Genomic DNA, 14711 nt, shown 5'->3' on the forward strand with positions numbered 1-14711 from the left:
ATTTTATAGATAGAGTCTACTAATATTTAGAAAATACAAATTGTGGTTTTCTCTCTTGGGGGGAGGGGGAAGCTCTAAAAATTTGCAGACATAAACCAATTCGTCAAGGTTGCTTTACTCTTTCGTATATTAGGTGTCCACCATTATTATTATTGTTGTTTTTGCTACTGCCATTGTTGTTGTTCTTGTGTTACTATAATGATAACCCTTTTGATGTTGGTTCAAAGTGTACTTACTTTTACTCATCATTTATTTTTTTTTATTCATCCAAGGGTCAAGTTTTGATTGCATTGGTTTCACCGTGCATATTTCAAGGCACTTTTCACAAAGACGTTGCATCATTCACTGTACGACTTCACTACATCCTCTATGGAAGAAACCCTTCAATGGTAAAATGTTACAGTTGCAATGAAGTATAATACAGATGATAATATTTAAGTAAAATGTATGTCCTCATTGGGATTCAAAAACAAAACCTTCTGATTACTGTACTGGTCAATTATTTTTACCCAAGATTCATGTAAAGATAGGCAGTATACTAAAGATTTTATAAAGATGTTGGTTGTTACTGAAGTTTGAGAAATTATTTCATAGTAATTAAAAAAATATGATTTTGCTGAGGAAAAGAATGAGGAGTGGAGTTGAATAGCTTAGTGGTTAAGATGCTTGCTTTCCAATCCCAGGGTCCTGTGATCAGTTCCTGTCAGAATTTCATCTCACAGCCCAAAAAAAAAACCCCACTAACTTATGCCTCTTATGTACAGCATCTTGTGTGTATGTTTGTCTCGAGAGGAGATTGCCACGTTGAAGAGTGATTAAGTTGACATATCCTTGGCCCTAGTGCCTAAAGCTGAATAAACAAATAAACATGATTTACAATAATTAATTAATCAGTAGCATTCTATTTTCAAGGCACCATTCCTGTCATTGCCCATAGCATGACTGTTTTGTTTTAAGAATGATGTTCAGTATTTAAAGAATTGTTTCACCAAGATGTCAGCATGTTTCTTTTTTGTCTGTTCCAATCTTAGAGCATCAAAATATTTGGTAATCAAATTGTTCAACAAGTCAACACACTTACATCTCCTGATTCACCACATGTTCTCCTTAGTAAGTTCAATAAATATCATTTCACTTTTTATTTTATTAATATAACAGGAGGTGGTTTCAGAATTTGAAAAATAAGTGGCGGGGGTGTGGGGGGAGGAAGACAAATTTTTTGATTTAGGAATATATTTGTGTACAGTTTTAGTCCAAGAAAATGGGGGCAATAGTGGCCATGAACAAGTGAATAGGAAACTAAATGATAATGATTCTGTTACTATTAGTAATCAATTTGCCACTTTAAAATGTCAAAACAAGTAATATGGACTAAGACATGCCCACCAACCTCTGCCCCCACCTTCTGAATCATCCATTACACACTCTCAACAATTTTTATTTTATTAATATAACAGGAGGTGGTTTCAGAATTTGAAAAATAAGTGGCGGGGGTGTGGGGGGAGGAAGACAAATTTTTTGATTTAGGAATATATTTGTGTACAGTTTTAGTCCAAGAAAATGGGGGAAATAGTGGCCATGAACAAGTAAATAGGAAACTAAATGATAATGATTCTGTTACTATTAGTAGTCAATTTGCCATTTTAAAATGTCAAAACAAGTGATATGGACTAAGACATGCCCACCAACCTCTGCCCCCACCTTCTGAATCATCCATTACACACTCTCAACAACAGAGAAATTTAAAGATGTTTTCTTGTTGATATTTCATAAGCTGTAACTATGGTGTCCCCCAAGGGTTCAGGTGTAAGCAAATGGAACTTTCAGCTTATAAATAACAAACAGGAGAAATTCCGCAGTGCCCTATTGGATACCATCACGGCCAAGAATTTGGTTACTCTAGAGGTACTCAAGTTTTATTTAAAATTTAATTCATTTCATCAAATACAATGTACATTAAAATCTTTATTGTTCATAGAAACATACAACAGGAACATACTATATTAAATGACAAATTACAAGTTGTATTATTGAAAACAAAAAAAATGAGATAATTGCTTTGACTACAAATTATATGCAACAACAGCCAATATTTTATATGATAAATATTTCATATTTATTTACAGGGAGTTTTTCTTGTGGACCCTAACAAAAGAATTTATAAGCGAGGAAGAATGGAGTTTAATTTTCATTTTGTTGAATCAACAAATAATGGAAGAGAACGGTGTGTGTATGGATTTTATAGGTTTATATATGTAGTACTATAAGGTAAAGGTAGGAGAATAACCCATAACTTGCAGCGTCATTGTGCTGAATTGCGTATGGTCGTGGTACGTGGCTACCTAGCAGCCGTAAAGAGGCGCTTCTTAGTAGATACATGTTCACATCATTCCACAACAACAGGGGCTGAAATGAACCATAACATCGGGGTAACCCCCTACTCTTCCGAAAGATGCAATGGATTCTTTAAAGTGCACATGAGCCAGATGTACAGTATACACTGGACCTCCATTTTAAGTCCTTATCCGAGCAGACTTGGTTCTACCAACCAAACCATGGGCGAGGAGCGGCTGGAACCAGCGCCGCTACTAAGGCTGTAGCTAGCTGCGCCCCTGCCTTACCGCTCGGCCACTCGACCTAGGACATTTGTGCTGGCAGCTTCTTTCCAAAGTGAACCATATTCAGACCTGTAACCAGGGTATTCCTTAGATGGCGAGGTGGGTATGAGAGGTGCCAGAGGTCCAAAATGGCTACTCCCTTTGGTGGGGTCATGGAGAAAAACATTTGTTGGCAGGTGGGGGTAGCTTAAGTATTTTAGGATGTTATTTGAATTTCATTATCATTTTGATGGTGTTGCAAAAAGAGGAGGTGGTTTGATTTATCTTAAAATGGGGGGCTAGCTTAAAAAGGGGATTTGGCTGAATCATACAAGTGCTTCCCAATATAAGCCTGACGTTCTTTAATGTACGCATGTAAAGTATGTTGTACACAGGCTGTCCATGGTACAGTGAACACACATTTAACCAACAACATTAACAGTACTCTGGTGCTCTCTTTAACTTTCTGTTTTGAACACTTTCATGGACTTTTCAGACTACAAAGCTATGAATCTTATCCATATAAAACCCTGTTTGAGGGCATGTTCTGGAAGAGGACTCATGCAGAGGCTTACTATTCCTTGTTTAACAATCCTGAGATGGAATCAGCCAGTGAAACGTCCGTCAGGTCATCAGAAAAGTCATCGGTGAAGAAGAAGAAACCTGAAGCAGCTAGTACGACAACATTAAAAAAGACAGTCGGAATAACTGCTAATATGAAGGAGGCTTTTAAGTAAGTAAATGTAGTGTTTTATTATGAGGTGCATTAAATATGGATTTCAGGGGTTCCAAATTGGAAAAAGTCATTTTTGGGAGATCTGTTTTAAACAATCTTTCTTTAAGCACATCTAATTTTGTTTTGCTGCTTATGGTGTTTATACCAATCAACACTGATATCAACAAATAATAATAAAGGAGTAATACAGTAGTAAAAACATGTAGATTTAATAACTTTGCAGGAGATGGGTTATTTTCTCTGAATTCTTTTCCAGTCCTTGTTAAATAGTAATGCACTCGTGAATTATACATTTTTCAGGGCTTTTATAATAGTTTTAATTAAAATTTTTTTGTTACTGTCAAAAACATTACAGGCAAAAGCAAAAACAACAAGTAGCAATGTTGTATGATGTACCAGATGCATACGAAATCAGCCAGCATGTCTTGCTCTTCAGCCTTATTGACAGGTAAATACATTTAATAGAGAATGATAAAGGCAATGATGCCATTATTTATGATGATGGTGGTGGTGGTGGTGTTGATGAAGACCATGATAAAAATGGAGAAGATGCCGAAGATGGCAGGGATGAGGATGATAAAGATCATGATGAGGATGATGAAGATAATGATGAGGTTGATAATGATGATGATGTTGAGGAGGTTGGTAAGGATGATGATGTTGATGATAATGAGGATAATTGGTGATGATGATTATGATGAGGATTGTGATGATATGAGGATGATGAAGATAATGATGAAGTTGATGAGGATGATGATAAGAATGATAGATGATGATAAGGATTATTATTATTTATGATGATGATTATGAAGTTGATGACAAGGGTGAAGATGGAGATGATGATGAGGTGACAATGACATGGGGAAATTATAGTACTGTAAGAATGAAATAGAGAATAATTTACTGGTCAGTTGAATAATTAATTTGATGATAATGATTTCTAGGGGCAAGTTGAATGTTGATATCTTAGTGGAGCTGTGTCAATTACACCAAAGTACTTCGGCTCAACTTCTCACTTGCATTCAATACAATGATACCATCCAAGATATAATCAACTCAGCGTCTGGACTAAGCAACGTGAGTTCCACAGATCCTTTACCATCTATCCACTGGTGCAGGCGGGGGCGGTTTGGTTTCCCAACCTCGAGGTCGGGGAGTCAAATTCTTGCTGTGCATTTCGCTTGTGTCCTTGAGCAAGGCACTTTATCTGCATTGCTTCTCTCCACCCAGGAGTATAAGTGGGTACCTGGTAGGGTTAAATGCCAAATGCGCTAAATAGCTTCTGCGCCGTTATGGAATACTGCCCTGAGGAGCTGAGGTTGTGTTTCATAGGTGTTTAATCCAATGACTGGGGTAATGATAATGTGAATTGTGCATAGGGGTCTTTTCATAATGCGCTATTGAAGTCTACCATTATTATTATTATTATTATTATCGTTGTTTATATCAGAGATTTTTTTTTATGTGATGCATTTGTTTTTAATTTTTTTTACAGTTTTGCAAGATCATCTGATGTGCAGACAAGTCACAAGATCATTTCCATGGCAACAAATAAATGCAATCAGTTACTTGGTGAAGAGAAATTCCTGCCTAAACCAGTATGTAGGCCTATAACAATTTGTGTGATATTGCTTGCATCTGGTAGGCATCTTGTACAGGGACATTATTTTCCCCTTTTTGCCTACTAGACTCTACTTTTGAGCGAAATAAAATTATGTTACTGTATTTTGTTATGTTGTAAAATCATATGCTGTAGTATAGAAGACATTGTATGTACTGTAAAGGCAAAAGAATAATTTAACGTATATTAACGCATCATGATAAGGACTCATATATAATGTCCTGGTGACTGGCTAAAAAGAAAAAAAAATTCTTGCCTTATAGTAAATATAAAGAAAGATTTGATAGTGTTAGTCAAGTACAGTATATTAATTGTTTTGCATTTTTTCTTTAGTTTTTAGAATTGTTAGTACAGATGAATTCTCATTGTACTGTTCTCCTATATCAACTTACTGAAGATGCTTTGGCCCTCTGTCCAAAGTTAAAGGTAAATCTAGTGTACACACTTTTCTTTGTTTATACAGTATATATAAAACACATCAGTAAAACTGAAACTTATTTCATTATTAATAGGCTTAACATAAGTATATACTGCATATATGAATTTATATATTATCATTTTATTTTACAAATTTATATTAAACAATATCAAGATTCAAGGTTGCTTTATTATCATCAACCAAACATGTGATAAATGAAATTCATTTTGCTTGCTGGAAGCAATAAAAGGTTTATTCAATATTTTAAACATCGGAAAAAACTCCCCAAAAAAATCAAACGGATATAATACAATAATAATGTACATATCTAGTAAAGTTTTTATCTGAATAATCTATTATTAAATTCATGGATATATTAAAGTATCTCATAATCGTATTTTTGTGATTAGGAATATGATTTATTAATGTCAGAAAATATGATTATATTCTAAAATTGTTCATCATTTTAGGAAGCATTTGATCATTGTAGAGAAATATTCCCTGATGATGTACCTAGACCTGAAACTAGAGCTGCACAAAACAAAGAGGAATTAACAAAGAAAAAGGTAAGAACATGTGTTTTAAAGAAAATTATCTATAGAACTTCTACAATGGAAGTGTAAACAAGGAAGCTATGGATGCCAGTTCCTAGTTCATCACATGTGTGATTTATACAGTACAGTCTAAGCAGATTGGTTACAAATTGTTATGGCGAATAGGTACAATTTAAACATAGGTATTGTTTTATTGACGTAGTAGTTGGTACTAATAATGGTTAGCGTGATTGAAGGTTGACTTAATGATTGATGTAATATCTCCTTATTTGATGCTTATCTCTAAAATAATAACATAACATAAAATTGTATAATATAACATCATAACTCTCAAATACATTAGAAAAACTGTTAGAATAAAGTTGCAACCACAATCACAGGGCAGCAGAGTAATTTTGCTGAATGGTATCGATACATAGTGAAAGCACACTGGCACTGCTACATCACTAATAAGTGGACGTGGTCTAGGCCTAACTTTTAACCGGTTGGTATACTGGCTGAACATCATATCGTTACACCACAGTACAATTGGGTGATTTTAAGGATAATGATTAAACTTCAGCTTACGATTGTTTGGACAGTAATTAATTAAAGAAACAATTATGTACATCATGTACGCATCAATTTGGTGATCGTTCTTCACGACGTGAGAATGCACCTTAACTAAAATAGAACTTAGCACAATTCGTTACAGGAAGACTTAATATTGGAATGGTTCTTTCATCCAGTTGTCTTCATTATTTCTATTCATAAGCATGTAAAAATATTTGGTTGAGATTTTTTCATCAGAAGATTGATAATAAATTATGTGCTTGTACTGTAGTTTCAGTAAGTCAACTTAGGATATGCCATACCTCTAGCTTTAGGCAATAACTAATTCTGCGTTAGCTTTTGAACTTAAAATATATTTTACCTTTTATTAGTCAAAGAAACTTCTTGTAGCAACAGAGGAAATATTTAGCCATGGGACTCAAGTCAAAGACATTAATCGTCAAGAAAACATGGGTAAGTTTAATCTTGTTTATTGAAGAATGAATATAATAATAATAATGTCTTGAAAAAGGTTCAAAGGTTAAACACTATTACAATAATATATATATATTTTTATAATTGTTTAGTGTATTATCCAGGTAAAGTCCAAAATCCTGTTTAGCTTGTGTTTTGTGGATGCAATTATTTATGCATTTATTTGTTTTTGTAGTTATTTATCATTTTATATGATTAAAACATAATACTGCCAAAAAATACACTGTTAAATTAGTATTTACTATTTATTATCATCATTTCTATAAACTTATCAATTTCTAATCATAGTATTCAGGGCATCAAGTTAATAAAACTGAAAATGCACAATAATGACTGTTGGAATGACAGATTCTTTGATCGAATGATTTGTTGATGCATTTGTTGGCAACAAGCCAGTCATATATTCTCCATACTATACTATATGTTATGTTTTCAGTCATCAACGTTGAAGAAGTAATTGAATCCAGTAACAGGCCAAAGGTCATGGCAATAGAGGGTACTCTTATGCAGGTAATCACTATTTGTTTGTGTCTACTGCCCCCTCGTGGCGGCATAGTACACTATAGGAAAATTATTATACGAAGGTTAGCCTGAGTGCCTGTCATCGGTTGCTATAGTGATATGATCAGTCTGTACACGTATGTACACTTCTAGCTGTGCGTATGCTGATTTGTGCTCCTGCAGTACGCGTTAACTAGACATCAGCAGTACAGTAGAGATACGATGAATAACTATTGTAATTTGTATTATATTAGAAGAACTTGTTTGTAATGCTATTTTGATAGACATTCGTCAAAGAAATAAACATTTCGAGAGAGAAGCCGAAGCTCTGGAATTCACTAGCACAATCTGTTCAAGAGTCTGCTAATTTCATGAATTTTGATTGTTGTCTTAAATTCTTATTTGACAATCTCTTAATTTTCCTACACTCTCTTGCTTTGTTTTCTTTTCACTTCCCTTTGTGTTGCTTTTCTTTTCTACCACTTTCTTTTTCGTTTTAACCATTTATTCTGGTTTTTTTTTCTTCTGTATTCCTGGGAAGCGCATAGAGACCAGTGTTATATGCGCTATACAAGTGCACAACTATTAATTATCCATATTAGAGATTATGTTGAAGAAAGTGACACAAATAGGCCTTGAAGTTGACCAATTTTTAGCAATGTGTAAAGACACTTTGTCTATGAAGAATGAGTGGATACATATTAAGCCTAAATGCCAATTTACTGATTTAATAGGTATTGTTTTTAGATGTATACAAAGTATGGTTGAATACAAATTGTGTAAAATTATACTTAATAGCTGATTATATAAATATTTTTATTTTTATAGTACTTAATTGATACCAAATTGGATGAGGTGTGGAATTTGTTTTTGAATGGTCTTCTGTTTAGCGATCATCTACCCCCAAATCCTTACCCGAAGCTGGTCACACTATTCAGACAGGCTGCATTAAGGTATGCTAGTATTTTGTTCTCTTTAATCTCATCCACTAAAGCTCTGTCCAGACTATCAAATTTTATTTGAAAAATTAAACATGTGACATGCCTAAATATGGTCATGATGACATCACATCATGACCATATATAGGCGCATCATGACTATATATAGGCACATCATGACTATATTTAGGCATACCAATAGTGTTTTTTTGATATTGTGAATAGAGCTTAAGCATATGGATTATATTATTTTCTTCATCATATAATATGGTAAATTGTTAGTATGCTGTGACCTTTGACATATCCTTATGCCAGAAATAGTGACATGCCAAATTGTTGCTAAGTTTAGTTATTATAAATCTCATCATTTTCATTATAATTATTACTGTTTTTATTATTATTATTAATATTACGATTATTATCATACATAGTATTAATGTTATTTTTGCTATTTGTCTTTCATTTGAATGAAGAATGAGGTTCAATGTAGAAAGTGATGAGAAAGTGATAAAACGTTTCCTAAACCAGAATGCCAAAGTTCACAATCAGAAAAACTTCATATACACAGTTGCAGGTAGCAATATGTTTGGCCATGTTAGCGCCTTCAGTGTACTGGATACAACAACGTTGAACAAAGCTCGGCTTGTTGCTCAAATGTTTGCACGGCAGGAATATATACAACGCAGGGGACAGCTTCAGGTACATTGTCACTTATTTTGAATACTATAAAAAGCAACAATAGATGATAGTTGATAATAATAATGACAATAATAGTGAATTTTTTAGGTATAATTGTCATTTATTTTGAATAATATAAATAACCATAATAGATGATAAATGATGTTGACGACTCTCTTGGCTTTCTAGTCATGACCCTTCCCCACGCACAGACTGTGTGAATACTGGCTTTTGTATTAGCCTTTTCACAATTAGTCTCAGTTATTGTTAAGTGTTCCAATCAGCAGCAAGCCTCACTATCCAATCACACAAGATTCTCTGCAGATATTATTCTACTGAAGATGATTGAAGCAACTCAATCGGAATGTCAAGACGTTCTTTTCAAAACTATCTATGTGATGTACTGCAAGCATTTAATATAGTTTTCAGATAAAGTTTATCAGTTATTTTTCCTCAGATTTCCTTGAGTCTGGCTATGACTAAGACGAGTTCTTTCTATGGATTGATGATGCCGTATTTGAACATCCTGTACTTGAGTGAGTTCTGTTACATTCGAGGCCCGATGGGCAGTAATCGTGAAAGCATTCTGTTGTACACCAAGATGAGTAAGTTGTTATTGATTCACTGTAGTACTAGATCTCATCAATATTGATTCGGCAGATTTTACAATTTTATCTCTGTCTAATTTATATTAAACTATATATTCTAGAGTATTTTCATCCCTTACTTTGAGAATTTCTTGTTACTCCTTGCTTTGAAATTTTTGTGTTCATTAAAGTTCTAGACGATGTACAACATATTAGTGGTAAGCAGAACGTTATAGTGACCGGATTACATGTGAATCAGTCAGAGTTCACATTGGAAGACATTGTAAAGAATCCTGACTTCTTTCATACAAAGTTATCAAGTGCCATTGAGAACAAAGAAGTTATCTTTTTACAGGTAAAAGAAGTCATTAAACTTGTTTGTATAATATCTCATATATTTGAAAAAAACGTCCCGCTTTGAGTAAATGCCCCTCCAGGGCCTCGTTTGGAATGAAAAACCTGCTACGAATGAACTCCCTGGGCCGTTTATTTTTCCTCAAATAAACGCAAACAAAACTACTGAAAGCAACATCCTTCTCAACACATTCTATTAATGTTCTACTCCAGGAGAATTACATTTTTTATAACCTGATTGGGATCAATAAGTCTTCATGATCGTACAGTAACACATTTTGACAGTCATTATGTATTGTATTTCCACATTTGCAGTGAAATTAAGGGGAATTATTTGAGTATAATACGTACCCATTTTACACTAAAAAAAATAAACGCCTCCCTCGAATATACACCCCCTCAAAAACCCTTCTCAACAATAACAAACACCCTGGCTGTTTATTTGATTAAATACGGTAATTATTTAATACACTTTTTATAGTTTGTGTTTTTCCTCCCCTGGGATCCAACCGAAACCTGGGAGGATGTTCGCACATTTGTGAATTGCATATAAATGAAATCATCAGGGAATTGAAACATCATGAGCACTGCTTCTCTTTTTTCAGATACCGGATATATTATTTATTATATTTATAATTTCACATAAATAAATATAATGAAATGACTTATACATTGTATTTTCAGATTTACAAGGCTTTGGGTTGGAGGATCATGTCAATCCAAAAACAATATTGCTTATTTTACATCTACGTTGAGGGTACCATTGACAGGTGGGTGGCTGGAATTATGTAGGCATGTAGCTTGGTTTTTGAAACTCACTTTTAATTTGTGTGTAAGAAAATTATGACATTTACTGTATACATGCATGGAGGATACTTGGATTTGATACTTATTTTTATGTAGTGCTGTGTGTAAGAAGCTTATGGCAGATGGGTTACTTAAACATTACGTGTGAGTGTTGCATTTAAGAATGTTATGAAAGTGGTTGACATATTGATTACAGGGTTCAGGCTATACACAGTAAGGTTTGGGTTTGTGTCCGACACTTTACATTCACTTGTATCATTGAGCAAGTAATTTTGTTTTCCTCTCTTCATTCACACCAGCCTGTGAAAACTAACTCGTGTACTCAGCACATAGGCCTCAGTGGCGTATCTAGGGGCTGCATCCCTCTCTCCATTGAAAATGTCTGAAGCCAACCCCCTCACCCATCACTTTTGTCACCCCCTCCCATCAGATCCCTCATTTCACTGCTTACTCTGCAGGCAGGAAATCCAATCACACTGCAGTTCATATTTGGAATAGACTTTAGTTTATTATTTATATCTACAGATTATTGATTGCTTGTATTCTTGTTTGCTTTTAGGCAGGAGGTATATTTCCCTCAGATGCCACACTCCTTGTATTGCAATATATTTCTCAGTCCAAGTGAGGTGAGAATATGATTGTGAATTTAAGAATAGCAAGGCAGGGTTATGAATTTAGCCGTGACATGGTGGGCTGAACATTAATTACTAACAGGGCAGGCATGGGCAGATATAATAGCAATGACATAGGGGGAGGGGGGCTGAACATTCATCACTAACAGGGCAGGCATGGGCAGGTGGGGAGAGGGGCTGAACATTCATCACTAACAGGGCAGGCATACACATTTTGTAGTGACTATGACATGATGGGCTAACATCCATCAAAATAGGGTAGGCATACCAATTAAGTAGTGACAATGATATGATGGGCTAAACATTCATCACTAACAGTGCAGGCATATAAATGTTGTAGTGACAATGACATGATGGGCTAAAAATCCACCAAAACAGGGCCGGCATACCAATTTGGTAATGACGATGACATGTTGGGCTTTTTTCTTTTTATCTAATTTGTACACAGAACTAATATGGAAAAGCATATGAATGTTATTTTCAATTTTATTTATTTCTTTTTTATACTGGGTTTCCTCTTCAGTAAAATGCTGCTGTTTTCCTAGAATGCCCAGTACACATAAAACAGTCTAAAATAATTTGAATAACAACACAAAATATAAAAAACCCCATTAAAATAGAAGAATAATTATAATTATATTTGTTTTATTCTTAGGCATGCAACCATTATGCACAACTTTCATCTGGATCAAATCCTTTTAAACCATCTAAAATTCAAGCAGTTAGCACCTCACTGAAGCAGCAGATTCTCCAAAGCTTGACAGGCAACAACTTATTGGAAGCTTATCAATTGATGTTAATCAAATCTGTAATAGAGAAGGTGAGACAATCTATATTCGAAACCTATTATTCTAATACCCAATTCACATGACAGAAAATTCACTAAATATTAACAGAAATATCTATCCATATAATTACCTGCTGAGATCCGTTGCATTCACACTTCACAACTAAATACAAACCTTGCTAAAATTATACAGGCCAACTCGTACACATGCCAACTCATACTAACAACTCGTACCTAAATTTTGGCTGGCTCCTACTCATAGCTGGCTAGCCTGTACCCAAGTTTAGTGTAAGATATACCTTTATATTTCAAACATTATCTATTTTTATAGTAATCATGTTACAATATTGTTAAAAACATACTAATTAGAAGATTCTTGATACAGCAGGAATGAAATTTATAAACTATAACGAGGCAGGCGCTATTATACAGTAATAGTGAGTAGCTGAAGCAGCTATCAAAGCTGAAACATCCACAAAGTTTAGTGTAATTCGTGCAAAGCTTGTTTTGGTAAACAAATGTAGTACAGTATATAGCCTAGTAAGCAATATTCAATATTAGATTTGTTATTACGCCAAAGTAAAGGTAAGAATAGACATGGGTATGAGTTAGACAATGTTGGGCACGAGTTCACCTAAATTTATGTACGTGTTTGCCAAAGTGGGTACGAGTTTGCATGAGTTAGCTGACACCCGTCAGTACAATTAATGTGCAGACGAACAAGGTAAAAGGTAAGTGAAAGGTAAGCTCGCCCTGTTACCTTGAGCACAGATCCTTGCTAAACATCTCAGAAAGTTTACAGGTTTCTTTGAGGTTTGTTTTTATTTTACTGAGATATAAAAAGAGATATTATTTGGTGTTATTACAAATATCCTTTCTAGTGAAAATACCCTTGTTAAAATTTGTTAATATTTATGTATGCAACAGGAAAACAAAACACAAATTAACTGTCATACATTCAAGGAATTTTCCCAATTTAAAGAATTACGATCTGAAGGCATTATAGAAATAACTGCATACAGACAGGAATGGAAAAAGCTAGGGGTCGTCTGCACAGCAGTTGAATGATGATGATGATGACGACTATTTAGAGCTTTTTTGTTGTGTGAATGAGGTGAAGTTACTCATTACATTAATATGTAAATAAACAATTTTTTCTTCACCTGCCATTTCAGAAAACTGACTGCCTAGCAGATATCTGGCACATGTTCCATTGCCAAGGTCCAGCTTTGGAGTACCTCAGACACTTGAATATTGCCATGCAAGAGCTAGTGAAACACGCCCTCAAAGTGATACAGGCTAGGGGTGCCAGAACTGCAGACGTCATCAACAAAGATGAGGTAATTATAGTAGTTTGATATTGGACCTATCTTAATATCATTTCAACTACCATAGGCTAATATTTCAGGCCTATAATACTATAACAAGAATGTTACTTCACCATTAGCCAATCAGCTCCATCAAACCAATGTATTTGTTCCCTAAATCTGGGAGATCTGGTTAAATTAGCTTTGCTAACATATTTCATTTTATTTTGCTGCCCATGGTGAAACCCTGAGGCACCAACTTCATTGAACCAAATGATAATCAAGTAGTAAAATCATACAAATAATTATGAATTTTCAAGAGATGAGTTATTTTCTGTGAGATTATTGCTTGCTTGCCGGAGTGTGAGAGGCAGCCCCGATTTCCGTGAAACTCCCGTGACTTCCAAAAGTCTTGGGACCCTATTGAAGTTATACACTATAATCTATTTAGTACATGATGAAATTGTGAAAATCCTAGATTTCCTATCCACAACAGATGTTAACTACACAATTTTTTTTTCAAATCAAGCATGGGTTTGATGGCAAGTCTTTGGGGAAGATGATGAAAGCTTACCAGCAGAAACTAGAGAGTGTTCTGGACAACAGCTGCACTTTTGCCCCTCAAAGCCTCTGGCTTGTTATCAAAAGAAAATTACAATTAATCACCGAAAGAACTCGAGTCTCCAAAGAGCTCATTCTTTGTATTGAGAAACAGGTAAGAGAATCGTGTGGTGCAGTAGCACAGCTTTGTGCTTCCAATCAACAGGTCGAAGGTTAGATTCATAGGATGACCACTTATTCGTGTCCATCAGTTAAAATGAAATCAGAAGTTGTGAATGATGTTGATGCCTGTCAATTTATTCATCACCAGTAGTTTAATACTGGTCTTCGTCCTATAAAAGACCAGATTTTGTAGCAGGTTTTTCATGGTAGAGTAGGTGTTCATCCATGACCATAGAAACATCTTTAATTGCTCAACTTAAACTAATTTCCTGCAGCTTGGAGAGGTTTTTAAATGGAGGGAGACCTGGACCTTGATCTATTGTTGCTACTATTAATCTATATTGTTATATTGTTAACTGCTGTAAACATTTAAAAAAACCAATTGTTTTATGTTTTATTTCAGACAATTCGAGTTCTTGGGGAAGTTAATAATTTGATAGAGCCG

At 34.6% G+C, this 14711-nt stretch overlaps 1 protein-coding gene across 1 annotated transcript; it reads left to right on the plus strand.

Moving 5' to 3' along the window:
• Window positions 1-4278: 4278 nt before the first annotated feature.
• On the plus strand, window positions 4279-14155 carry LOC117111089 (the record flags this gene model as incomplete). The annotated part of the gene is given in 15 exon segments (XM_033253972.1): window positions 4279-4410; window positions 4829-4931; window positions 5288-5380; window positions 5843-5938; window positions 6850-6931; window positions 7389-7462; window positions 8282-8406; window positions 8865-9090; window positions 9527-9674; window positions 9848-10011; window positions 10695-10780; window positions 11377-11443; window positions 12105-12269; window positions 13412-13576; window positions 14073-14155. Coding segments are annotated over 14 exon segments (1631 nt in total), but the record flags the coding sequence as incomplete, so codon positions are not given.
• Between the last annotated feature and the right edge of the window lie 556 nt (window positions 14156-14711).

The sequence above is a fragment of the Anneissia japonica genome, unplaced genomic scaffold (genome assembly GCF_011630105.1).
Source record: "Anneissia japonica isolate Jap-2015-1 unplaced genomic scaffold, ASM1163010v1 scaffold288251_len47204_cov154, whole genome shotgun sequence".
NCBI lineage: Eukaryota > Metazoa > Echinodermata > Crinoidea > Comatulida > Comatulidae > Anneissia > Anneissia japonica.